Source organism: Eupeodes corollae, chromosome 1, assembly GCF_945859685.1.
Source record: "Eupeodes corollae chromosome 1, idEupCoro1.1, whole genome shotgun sequence".
NCBI lineage: Eukaryota > Metazoa > Arthropoda > Insecta > Diptera > Syrphidae > Eupeodes > Eupeodes corollae.
Genome location: NC_079147.1, coordinates 291902702 through 291916510, shown reverse-complemented (window position 1 = coordinate 291916510; position 13809 = coordinate 291902702). Strand labels below are relative to the sequence as shown.

Below are 13809 nucleotides of genomic sequence, written 5' to 3'. Positions count from 1 at the left end.
CTAGAAGGACAAAAGTGTCGCTTCATAAGACAGAAGTATGGACAAAAGCGGATGAAAGCAACTTGGGTCGTTTCGAGAGAAAAGTTCTTCGTGTGATCTACGGTCCGGTATGTACCGAAGGGGAGTGGTGGAGAAGATGGAACGACGAGCTATACGGGCTGTACAGGGAAGTAAACTTAACCAGAAGGGTAACAGTCCAATGACTAAAAAGGTTTGTAACGTACAGCGCCTGGAAACCAATGCACCGGCCCGTAAAGTCTTCAAATCCACACCCACAGGGCAGGGCACAAGCGGAAAGTGACCTGACTCAACTTGGAGCGTGAAACTGGAGCGTGGCTAGAGACTGAGCTAGATGGAGAAGTTTGTTGCGTGACGCCCTAGTTCACACAGGACTGTAGCGCCACCTTAAGTTAGTTAGTAATGGAAGAATAGTACGAACTTGTTTTAAAAGCATTCTTTCATGTAATTTTGAGTTTGTTTAAAAGGACATTCTTTTAACTGCAACTTTTGTTGATTATGGTTTGACAGTTCAGAAAGTCAAAGTGTGTTCATATTTCTATTAGAAATAGAGAAGTAGTAGAAGAAGTAGACGTCTATAGTTTAGAAATTTGTTTTGAATTGTTTAATCCCCTGAACAATATATTCAAAGCCTTATACAAGTGAAATTTTTAGAAGGAATATAATTTATTGACAAATTGAATTGTTTACAAGTTTATTTAGATAAGTGGTACTATAAAATTTCTAAATACCTTCTATGTTAATTTATATAGGGTTTATGCCGACAAATCAAGCATTGCAAGTTAATTTTCAAGACAAATTCATTGTTAAAGTAGAGGACTGATACAACGTTTTATTTAACTCATAGTCTTACAGTATTCGAAAAGCTCATATCTAAGAAATAAACTCCATAAAATCATCCTTCATATTAAAAGAAAAGTTTACTAAAATTCTATTCATATTTTCTTAAAATTCTATGTTCTCAAATTCTTAAAAAAGTATCAGATATACAAATTTTAAAAATCTAATCGTTACATTAATGTGATTTTAAAAATCAAAAACTTTTATTTGTAAATATTAGAATCATTTTGTTTAAAATCGATAAAGTCAATTACAATAAAACGTCTAAAATGTTTCTGACTGAAGCGAATCAAATATGTTCTTTCAAAGGCCTGACCATATTAAAGTATTTCCATTTTAAATATACACACAATTTGAAACAAAGTTATTTAGTTGGCTACGAAGATTGAAAATATTATCAATTTCTCCTTAAGTGAATCTTTATGGGCCTAGATAAACTTTGCACTTTGGCTAAAGGAGAAGTTACAATATAGAAGGCAAGACTGTCATTGTCTATTATTTTTTTAATATTTATTCTAAACCACATCGCTACTTATTTTTTTTTTGTTTTACTTAAGATTTTCCAGATAGGTAATGTAGTTATATTTTAATATGAAATTACTACATTAAAAAGGACGTATACGCCCAAGTGTCCCATCGTCGTCTTAAAGGGAATATATAAGAGGTATATCTATATTGACGGTATAATTTCATGGTAACATCCATTACAACCATTATTTTTTCAAAAAACAACATTATGGAGTTTAACTTTTGACAATCATCCATCTCATATAATTATGTTGTAAAAGCTATCTTAAATTTTTTGTTGTTTTCTGATTTAAACATTTTCTTGTTTTCCATCGTAAAAGTACAAAAAGAAGTTCAAGTTTCAAGTATTTAAAAAAACAAGTTTCATTTTATAGGTCCCCAAAATTTGAATCAGTAAAAATTTGTATACTTCCTCAATTTCTTTCAAAAAACTAATCGAAAACAAAAATTTAAAAATATAATTTGCATTAGCAATATCACACTAAACAAAACTGTTTACACGTTTTTCTGTTTGTTTTTTAGTTTAAGTATGTATATAGGTTAAAAATGCTCATTCCAAAAAGGACACACACATATTTATATTATATTTAATTCAAAAATCAAACAAAACAAAGTCTTTTCATTAGTTTTTTGGTTATGGTTAATAATAATTATTCAAACGAAAAACATAAAATAAAAATTACAAACAAAATTGTATATTTTTTCATGCATGGCAGTAAAAGAGCATTCTCGCATTTTCAAAAACATATAAAAGTAAAATAATCCAATGGAATTAATTACTTTTAATTTATAAAATAATTTATTCTTTGTCTATATAGTTTGTATTTTTATGTTTGTAAATTTTTTCTTTTTTGCAAATGCAAAATGCAAACTCCATTTAGATAATAAATTCTTGTTTTTGCAATAAAAGATAAATTCAAAGTGTAGTTATTTTTTTTTCTCATTTTCTTAAACAAAAAATGAAAACATAAAAATAATAATAATACGTATATAGTATACAAAACACAAACAAAAATAATAAAGATGAAATGAAAACGAATCAAAATAATTGGGATAACTTATAATAGAGAGATAGACAGTAAAATAAAAACAAAATTATACGAAATACAAACTGAAAGTGTTCTCTTTTTTCAATGTTGTAGATTTTTTCGTTTTGTATGAATTTTTAAAAAATACTAATTTTTGTTTTTACTTACATTTATCCTGTCGTCGTCTTCGCCGGCAAATGCAAATTATAATACAGCAGATTATTATTACAGCCAGAAGGAGGGCTAGTACGGCTGCAACAAGGATAATTAGAGTTGTTTTGTCCCATCTTTGCCACCAAGCAAGTTGTTCTGTGGAGAGTTTTTGGAATTGTTTAATTTTTGTTTTAATTTTACCAAGAAATTATGAAAAAACATCGTATAAGAATTATTAATTTATGGTATAAGGACATACATTGAAAGGACACTGATAGTTTTGAAGGGATGAATGATTTTGTGAAAAAGACTTATTTTTTACAATCATCTTAGTATAATGTTTTTATATATATTTGCTAGTTGTTTTTTAAGGACGTTATACTGGGTTTTGTGACCTGTTTATGAACTATGATACTGATCGGGCTGATTTTGAAATATTTATAAGATTTATAAAGTTTTTTAACGAGAAGTTAAGTAGAGATAGAAATCAACCGTTTCTTTGCTCTTAACTCAAAAAGGTCTTCGATCTTCCAATTCTTACATAAAAGACTCAACCTTCTCAAACCTTACTATAACTAAGCAGAAGAAGTTGCAAAAAGATAGCTATGGAATTTGATTTTAGGAAGCATTAAACAACGAAAGGGACAATTATCTGAGCTACTGGAGTAGCTTTTATTGATTGGAAGTATTATTTTTTTTAAGGCAGCACTAAAGAAGAAATGAAGAAATTATCGAAGTGGATGGAGTATTATTTTTGTATCCAACTGTAGGTTTTGTTTTTTAGGGAAACATTAAACAAAAAATTAAAAAATTGTGAAGTTAATTTAGTATTATTTTTTATTGGTGTTTTTTTTTTAGAAGTATTAGACATGGAATCGAGAAATTACAGAAGTTGATTAAGTACTTTTTTTGAATTGAAGGTTTTTATTCTCTTGCAGATGGTAAAATCGATAGAAGAAGTAATTCTCGAAATTGCTGTTTTCTATCAATCGCAATATCGAATATTTGAGTTTTCTGAATATTTTCTTAAAGAAACTTCAAACAAGAAAGAAGCCAGTAAATCAAGTTCTAAAATAAAATTTACTTTTTAAAATCCCTAAATGATTTATTCATGCGCTAAACCAAGCTTCTAGGAGTTCAAAGACTCTACTGGGCATAATACCAATGAAAAGATATTTAGTTAAAATCGTATTAATGATTTATTAAGAAGTTTAAAAAATTGAAAGAGTTGATTTAACCTTTTTTCTCAAAATGGTCGCATCTTTTTTAAATCAAAGTTTATTTCAACACCGACAGCTGTTTCCTGCTCAAAATATTGGCATCAAGACAGTATTATATCTTCTTCAAGTTGACAACATAGAGCAACTATTATTAAGGATACCATCTTTCCATATCACATTTTAGAACAATTAAGCTGTTAACAACATTTCGGTCATCGGCATGCCTTGCAGAGCGATGTTTAACTACTTTTGCCTTACTGAAATTGAAGAATAGAACCTTAAGTTCTTGTAGAATGCCGATTCAGGCCAAACATCTCATGCCGTTTTCTATGTTTTTGCGAGTATCCCAAAATAGTTTTGAGAGCAGTCATGTCTTATTAAATAAAGTCCAACGTTCAGCTTGCCTTTGTATAAGCGGATCGCTTCAAACGAACCCGTAGCTGCAAGCTTTACTTTTCACCTCAAAGCTTCGTCGCAGTGGACTAACAACAACATTAGCCACTCCGGAATTCTTAGGTATTTAGAATCAATTCCAAAGCACACAGACTACACCATCCCCCAACTGCAATTCGACAGAAACTTCCAGATTTCTATACCTCTTAGATGTTTCTGGAAGAACAGGGCAATTCTAAAAGACGAGTCAATCTAGTTTAATAAAGATGGTTCTAAAACAAAAGAAAGGGTTGGTGGAGGTGTGTACTCTGAACGACTGAAATTAAGTCTCTCATTCCGCCTTCCCAATCAATTGGCGATAAAAGAAGTCTTGTCCTGGCTTAAAGAAAACGTGATATCAATATCTGATATTCGTATTTTCTCAAATAGTCAGGCCACTATAAAATCTTTGGACTCTGTCTCTACAAACTCTTTAACAGTCCCTAACTGTCGATCATCTCTCCCTTTACTGGGAGCTCGGCCATAGAGACATTCCAGGTAACTGTAAGGCAGATGAACTCACCAGGAACGGCAGCCCGTCCTACCACGTTTATCACATACTGGCATACCAATCACTACTTGTAAATTGTTGCTAATGCAAGACGCTATGAAGAAGGCAAACACCAAGCGGAACAACATCTCCACGTGTCAGGTCACGAAAAACATCTGACCAACGGTAAAACGTTCGAGGGGCTTTACCGGACACTCTCTTAAAAGAAAGCACGCCTCGCGGTAAGGCGTATTCTCAAATGACTTTTATAGAAGCTGTTTGGAAGAGGAAGAGGAGGCCTGCTCTAGTTCAGAAACGCAAGAATTACCTAAGAGAATTCTTCTTTAACCATTTTAATCATGTCAGCATAATCAGCCTCTCACGTTTCGTAAGGATAAGATGTGTTGTATTGTCCTTTTTATATTTTTTTCTTAACTTAAAAAAAGTTTTTTGAAATGATAAGCTAAATACGAAGTTTAAGATCCTGCTTTATCTTTAACGTCACACTTTCTTCCGTAAATTGTCATTATTTTTCTGTTTCTGTAGGAAAAGCAAATCCTTTGGCAAAGCCTTTATGCTTCCTAAGAACTTATCTGTTTTATTTTTCATTCTCTTTCTTTTTTTACCTGCAGAGATTAATCATCAAAGATCAACCTGAATTGCTCACTTGACTCCACTTTAACTCAATGATTCAATTTACCCCTTTTTTTCTTAACATGGAGCTATAAAGGGACCCTTAAATCTAACAGAATTAATTTACCTTTATTTATGTAAGATTAAGGTAGGAACCTACTGTTTGCTGCTCCCTAACGACGACGTTAGTGTTGGCATCACCCGCCACCACTACGCCGCCGCCGCCACCGTTGATGGACGACTTTGACTCACTCTGACACGACTATAAAACTTCCCCTAAAAAATGATCTTTTAACTTGAATTTTTCAATAAAACTTCTAAAGGCATATCAAGCATCATCCGTTTGTCAACACCATAAGAAAATATATTACACCAATTTACTTTTGTTGGGGATTTTATTTTTTTCTTTATTTCTGCTCCTTCATCAATTTGCACCTCACGTTATAAAGGTAACGGCACGACAGCGGTAGCGCATATAGGTTTATCTTTTAAAAGAGGCAAAAAGTAAATGTATAAGATTCACTTTGCATAAAGCCCACATGCCCAAAAAAAAATAAGAAAGCTGGAAAAATGTTTGAAACATCACACAAAAAAAAATTAAAGGAAGACAAATCCGGGAGGCTTTCTCAGTGGCACAAAAGTGGTACAAAACCGCCCCCAAAGGTAAAATCTCCCAAAATGACTTTAACATCTCTCAGTGATTTGATTCACTTCGCTTTTGCTTAACCTTTCAGAAGCGCTGCAGAGTGCCGAATAAAGTAAGCGAGAAAGAGCGAGAAAACACAGGAAATAAAATATCTACGACATTATGTGTGCCAGTGCCAGGATCTCCGGATTAAGAGGTTGAATTTATCCTTATCCTTTTTTTCTGCCATTTTGCTTTCCCTTTGGAACAAGAAGTTTAACATTGAATTTGCTTGTTTTGTTTAACATACACTTTACAAGCAGAGCAGAGTTATTCCCCTCATCCTCCCTTGACTCCCCTGAGTGTGTGCTCTGCACGGAGTAGGTTCATACCTAATTTATCAGAAGATCCTTGTGTTTTTTTTGTTATCCTGTGTGTGATATTTTACAAAGCGGTGCCACACCTTGAGATGGCGGCCACATCCCGTCGTGTATGTCATCGTCGTCGTTTGTTGCCGTTGTCGTTGGCAGAGCAGAGAACAAAGCACAAATTAATTGAAGTACCTAATATCCTTGCAGGATTTTCGTTTACACGTGTAATTCCTTCCTCTGTTTTTTATGCAAGTAATTAGAATTAAACATACATAAGTGACAAAGGGCTCAAGGCCATTTTAGCTTTGGCTTTGGCATCAGCATCAGCATCTGACATCTAGAGTAGTGTAGGGGTGGATTTAAGGACCTACACCGTGTCGCGTTGTCTCATGGCCATGACACTGTCAGTAGTGATAAAATCCAAGTGAAATAGCATGGAATGCATTTTTATGCAAATATTCTTTTGCTGAATTCGTTCGTTATTTTTTTTTTACATTTTGTTTGAGTACATATCCGGATGACACAAAAGAACTATTAGAGAAAAAGGATGCATTAAAAATGACACATTCTACAAAACAAAATATAAAAAGTTTTATTCCTGCTCCTGTGTGTCCTTAGACTGCAGGGAATACCTCTGTGATGATGGAGAAAATAAAAAGAGGAAAGTGCATTTTGGTTGAAGTTTTCTTTTTTTTAACTATTTTTTTTCTTCGTCATCATCTACTTTTTTGATAAATGTCATGAGAAAGGACCACAAAAAAGTGTATTTTTCTTTGTTTATTTTTTTTTACTTATTTTGTAAATTTAGTTCTCTTGTTTAACTCGAACACAACATCATGCATAAACAGAAATACATAATGGAGTTGCAAATTGCATGTGGAGCTTTGCCAGGGATAGAACGAGATATGGGCATAGTAGAGATGAATCTAGGCCGTGTAAGGTTAAGGGCTCCTTTTATTTTCTATTATTTTCGAATACACTAAACGAAATAATGATTAGGACAAACACGGATTTTAACCAACTACAACTTACCAACATAATTTATAAGGAAAAACAAAGATATGAAAATATGACTTTGCTTTATATTGGTGGTATTGAAATTATTATTGATTCTATTTAACACGTACAAATTTTGGATCACTTTTCTTAGACAACAATTGTCAAATACTTGTCAAATAATTGATTATGTTTAATAAACGTCTGTTCTTAAAACACGTTTTGTATTAAAAATGCCCAAACATTTTCAATCGGGTTCAAATCAGTACTGCATGAGGGCCAGTTCAATAAGTAAATATTTTGCTTATTTAAAAAACTCTTTTATGTATTTTGAAACATAAATATCTGCGTTATCCTTGTAGAAGATAAATTCTACAGAAAATACAATTCATGTCATATGAATAGGGACCAATTTTTTCGGTTTTTGTTGCTGATATTTTGTTAACCCTTAGGTTTTTTGGAAAAACCCCAAATGTGGAATATTTAAAGTGTATTAAGTTTATATTGCAAGTCCATTTTTGGATTAAGTTTATAAATAAAAGTTTTATGACGGCTTTTTCGAGGAAGGTACCTTCATGAATAGGGACAAAATCTAAATTTACCTGTAAGACCTTTTAAACTAAAGAAAATAACAAAAATTCTTATGGTTTATATAAATACTGGTTTTATTGAATAGACTTAAGTAATTTTTAGTAATTTGTGCTGCCCCTGATTTCTGAATTACTTCAAGTAGCCTCTGTGGTCTATGGATTTATAGAGTGATTTAAGATAATCAGAAAAAATTTGGGCCTAGAACCGTTTTATGGCTTCAATAATCTCTTCGGGTTTTTGGTATTTTCGTTCTCTTGTGTAGACTTTTCATGAAAGCCATCTCCATTTTTTGTCAATGAATTTAGGCTTTTGGTGGTCATGCCGTATACTGGTGAATAATCTTGTTGGAAAGTCCATCGTTGTCTACCAAATAACTCAGAAAACTGCGGAAAAGCTCTTAAAAAATCGTTTTTTAAGTGATTGTCTTCACTTTAGAGCTTTGAAAATCCATTTCCAATATCAATAATAGGCGATTACTCCTCATACCATAACACCATATTCGTTCTTCAAGATAGATGTCATCTTTTCTGAAACCTTGGAAACAGCAGCTATATCCATCAGGTCCGTCGAAATTAATTTATTTTTCATCGGAAAAGACAACGACATGCCAAGCTCGATTTTACCTGATTTGATTTGTTGTAGAATTAAGGCGTTGGACCTTGCGTGCAGCATTCAATGGTGCTTTTTTCCCTATTTTTTGGTGTCGTTTACAATCTGTCTTCTGTATCACTTTAGCAACAGTTGATCTACTAGCATTTCAACAGCTTCTACCTTTAACTAATGGGAAGCCTTGAATTTGAAGCAGCTCTCACTATCACCTGCTTTCTCTGGAATAATGTGGCTCTCTTGAATATTCCCTTATGGTTTTTTCCATATCTCTCTAGATCCTTCAGTTGTATATAACATTTGAACTTCTTCTAATTTTGGTTGCTATAAAACAGATGGTTTTGCAAAGATTCCTCTAAGCTCGAGTTTGGCCTATTTCCTCCTTGGTTAAACCCCTACCTCAACCAATACTTCTTGATTCTATCAAATTAATACTCGTACTAAGCTCCCAAGCAATCAGCGTATCCTTTTACTTTCTTGAAAAAAAAGAGCCAACAAACTTGTATTTAATTACTTAATCCAAAATTTGTATTACCACACTTGGATTTTTCCAAAAATCTTAAGGGTTTAAGAAGTATCAACATATAAGAGACGACAAAAGTGTGTCTCTATTCATGTGACACGAAGTGTATTTCATCCGTAATTTATTTTGATAGAAACAGCAGCTAGCATTTTTAATGGTGATTTTTTGCTTATTTATCATGCTGAAATTCTTGGAAACCGTCTAAGCCTACCCAATTTTTTCAAACTTCTCAGCGGAAGCCAATCTGTTCGCTTTTTGATGTGATGAAAGTTTTGGTTTCGGGACGCGTTTCACATATTCAATATTTTTATCAGCTTTCAAAACTTCTTGCCTTGATGACACATTGAGGTTTAAAATTTTAATTTTTTAGTGGGGCTTATCGATTCATTGATGGTTATGCGTTTGATTTTTCAATAGATGTTAATTTGATGTTTACCTGAACTTTGCTTAACTCCGTAGTTTTAATTCATCTTTAAGAAAATGCCACTGATTTGGTTTTCTATGTTCTCGATTATAAGCATAAGGATCTTAATTATTAAATTCAATCTAATAACGTGGATCTTTGTTATCTGAAGATTTTCTTATTTTTGGTCCTTTTTAATAACGATTGTTAAATACAATCGCTTGGAATTATACATTTTTCGTACCGCAATAAAGATCAATATATTATTGTAAGACAAACGGTACAAGAGAGACAAATTTAGTATAACCTTTATACAAATATAAGATCAAATAATAGGGTTGCCATGCCTTCATAGTAATTTTTCATAAAAGCAGACGGAGCAGATTTTTTTTTTTTTGGTTCTTATCATTTTTTCGTAGAGTGTATCTTTAAAGAGCTAATAGTAATTTCAATATTTGCTGCTTGTTTTCCCGAAATCTATTGAGTAGTTCAATTTCTGAGCACCGTATTTTGTATTGTTTTTCTTCTCTGTGACATTACCCCTTAAATTATTAGGGCCTGACAAAAGTTCAACGAACGAATACACCCCTGCTCCATTCACCTTAGAAACAAGTACAAAAACTATATTTGGTCCTCTTTTGTGTAACTAAACAACATTTTTTGTTGCATGATTTTAACATTTTTTAAAAATTTGTTTTTGTTTGTAACAATCTGCTCCTGTACGTTTATGGAAACATCACAATTTGAGTGGAATATCTGCCCGTCAAAAAAATATAAGAACTCATAAGACTGGGTGCATTTTTGAATACACGTATTGAATGAAAACAAAAGCATACCACACACAAGGACATTACAAGATTTCATTTCCAATTTCGATGATTATCTATTGTTTGAATAAATGAAAATGTCCTTGGTCCTTTCTATTCCTATATCATTTTTTTGTTTTTGTGTGTGTTGGAAATAAAGAAGAAAAGAAAGCATCATCACACTAAAATATTAACACTCTTTGTTTTTTCTTCTTATACTTTTTGTTTAAAGTTCTGTGCCTGTGCTGTTATTGTGGTTTTGAATAAAAGGCATCAAAAACAGGACTTGACTCTATTTGTGTATTGTTTTTGTTTTTATTTTTATTTCTATTTTTTTTTTGGCAAAAAGAAAATATAAATGATTCAGGGGTCATTAGTTTTGTGTCAGAGATTTTGAAAACCGCATGTGGTTGTGACAGAGATAAGTGTTTTTGAGAATCGCTACTGGTGACGGAAGAAGAAATGTTTTGCCGGTTCTTCCTTTTTGTATGGTATGATGATTTGTTTATTTTAAATTGTTTTGACAAAAACTTGACAAATGGGGTATATTTTTTGGTTTTTCGGTGGAAACGGTCCCTTCAAAATTGATATGATTTTTAGAATACCAATATTATGGATACTTTATTGTCTTAGTCAGTCATGACTAATTTGATGAAAATGAAAACCTGTTTTTTAGTAGAAGGTTTTCTAAAAATCATTTACGAAAATCATGAACTTTTGTATTGTAAATGGTTAAGGGTTGATAGTTACTATAGGTTTTAGGTCTAAGAATTTTCTAAGGAGTCATCACTTATAAAACTTTTTGGAAGGAAAAATTAAGACTATAAACGAATATTTTAAAATCCATATCAATTACACTGGGCAATATTTAAATTTGCATCAGAAGTGACATAGCAGGTTGTGCGGTTTGGAATCCGAAGATTATTTTATGGTATTTGCAAATTTTTGTAGATCCCGAAAAATTCAAGCTTTTCGCAAAAATCTTAGTTTGTTTGCATTTACTAAATTCGTGGATTTTGAATTGATTAAGAACTTTTTTACAGTTTTAAAGAAAAATAGTTTCTGCATTTTTAGAAAACATATGTTTTTATGCATTTTGCTTGGATTCAATATACTAATCTTACATTTTGAATTTTTGAAGAGTATTAGGTCGTCCATTTACTTTTTTATTTTAAATTTCGTCAATTTAAATAATCAACTTAATTGAACTCTTCATACAGTAGATTTAGACAAAAATTGTGTAATTTACTTTTTTTTTTAATATACCGAGGCTCATTTTGTTACGAAAAAAGTCGTCAATATGTAAATTTTAGTATTGCCAACATTTTCATGCATAAGACGAAATACAGATTAATCAATATAACGAAATTTTTAAATATTGAAAGATGTAAGCCATTCTTCAATTTGTTTTTTGAAAATGACTCAAAATCGTCGCCCTAAATATTTCATCATATAAATGGGTTCATTATATTGCCTAAGCTTTTAAGATTTTTTAAAAGTTGTTTTAAGAAAAGCAAATAACTCATTCATCAATATTCAGAATTTTCAATTGTATTAAAAATGTATGTATTTAACTTGAGTACAAAAATGTATACATTTTTATGAATAAATTTGTAATATTGAAGATATAATTCATCAGTATGATGATTAATTTCTTGAATATCATGAAAAAATTTCATGGATATGAGGCTAAATTGAAAATATTGATTTTCAAAATCATCAGTATCAGAATTGAAAAATTGCTTTTGCAGTATGATGATTATTTTCATCAATAGAAATAAAATATAGAAATTTAAGTTACGAAATAATTCATCAATATGAGAAATACGTTCTACAATATGATCATCTAAACGGTGATTTTTTAAGAGCTTGAGAACTTTTTAAAAAAAAAACGCATAAAATTTGCAAAATCTCATCGATTCTTTATTTGAAACGTTGGATTGGTCCATGACATTTACTTTTTGAAGATAATTTCATTTAAATGTTGACCGCGGCTGCGTCTTTGGTGGTCCATTCGGAAAGTCCAATTTTGGGTAACTTTTTCGAGCATTTCGGCCGGAATAGCCCTAATTTCTTCGAAAATGTTGTCTTCCAAAGCTGGAATAGTTGCTGGCTTATTTGTGTAGACTTAAGATTTGACGTAGCCCCACAATAAATAGTCTAAAGGCGTCAAATCGCATGATCTTGGTGGCCAACTTACCGGTCCATTCCTTGAGATGAATTGTTCTCCGAAGTTTTCCCTCAAAATGGCCATAGAATCGCGAGCTGTGTGGCATGTAGCGCCATCTTGTTGAAACCACATGTCAACCAAGTTCAGTTCTTCCATTTTTGGCAACAAAAAGTTTGTTAGCATTGAACGAAAGCGATCGCCATTCACCGTAACGTTGCGTCCAACAGCATCTTTGAAAAAATACGGTAACATGATTCCACCACACCAAACAGTGCATTTTTCGGGATGCATGGGCAGTTCTTGAACGGCTTCTGGTTGCTCTTCACTCCAAATGCGGCAATTTTGCTTATTTACGTAGCCATTCAACCAGAAATGAGCCTCATCGCTGAACAAAATTTGTCGATAAAAAAGCGGCTGCCAACTTTTCTAGGGCCCATTCGACGTTGTGGCAGATCGTTCGGCTTCAGTTCTTGCACGAGCTGTATTTTATACGGTCTTACACCAAGATCTTTGCGTAAAATCTTCCATGTGGTCGAAAAACACAAACCCAATTGCTGCAAACGGCGACGAATCGACATTTCACGGTCTTCAGCAACACTCTCAGAAACAGACGCAATATTCTCTTCTGTACGCACTGTACGCATTCGTGTGCTTGGTTTAATGTCCAATAAAGTAAACTGAGTGCGAAACTTGGTCACAATCGCATTAATTGTTTGCTCACTTGGTCGATTATGTAGACCATAAATCGGACGTAAAGCGCGAAACACATTTCGAACCGAACACTGATTTTGGTAATAAAATTCAATGATTTGCAAGCGTTGCTCGTTAGTAAGTCTATTCATGATGAAATGTCAAAGCATACTGAGCATCTTTTTCTTTGACACCATGTCTGAAATCCCGCGTGATCTAACAAATACTAATGCATGAAAATCCTAACCTCAAAAAAATCACCCTTTATATGTGAAGTTTGATTGTTTTTTATAAACTGATTAAATTTCCCCTTTAAAAATTGTTATGGAATTGATTGTTAAAAAGCTTACGATATGCTGTTTAACTTAAATGATGGCGACAGAAATTGTGAAATGAATATTTTTTTTTATTTGTTGAGGACCCATTTTTTTACGAAAAAGCTAGTCAATATGTTGAAAAAGTCGTTAATTTTAGTATAATGATCCCTTCTGTTCATAAAAAGAAAAGCAGTTAGTCAAATGTCAATAGTCCATTCCTGACAACAGTACGCGCACACAGGAATGGTTCCGAGTTGTAAGTCACTAGGCCCTAATTCACAACGAACTGTTGCACCACCCAAAAACAAAAGTTAGTCAATATGACGACAGTTTTAAATGATGAGTAAGTTATTCTTCAATTTGTTTATA

General features: G+C 32.4%; 1 protein-coding gene across 1 annotated transcript in view; it reads right to left on the bottom strand.

Moving 5' to 3' along the window:
• The window catches only part of LOC129951381 (uncharacterized), a 127040-nt gene that overhangs the window by 28069 nt on the left and 85162 nt on the right, over positions 1-13809 (bottom strand). The window contains exon 28 of the mRNA XM_056063504.1: positions 2583-2723. Within this exon, the coding sequence (XP_055919479.1) occupies positions 2583-2723 (141 nt within the window). The remainder of the gene's footprint in view (positions 1-2582; positions 2724-13809) is intronic.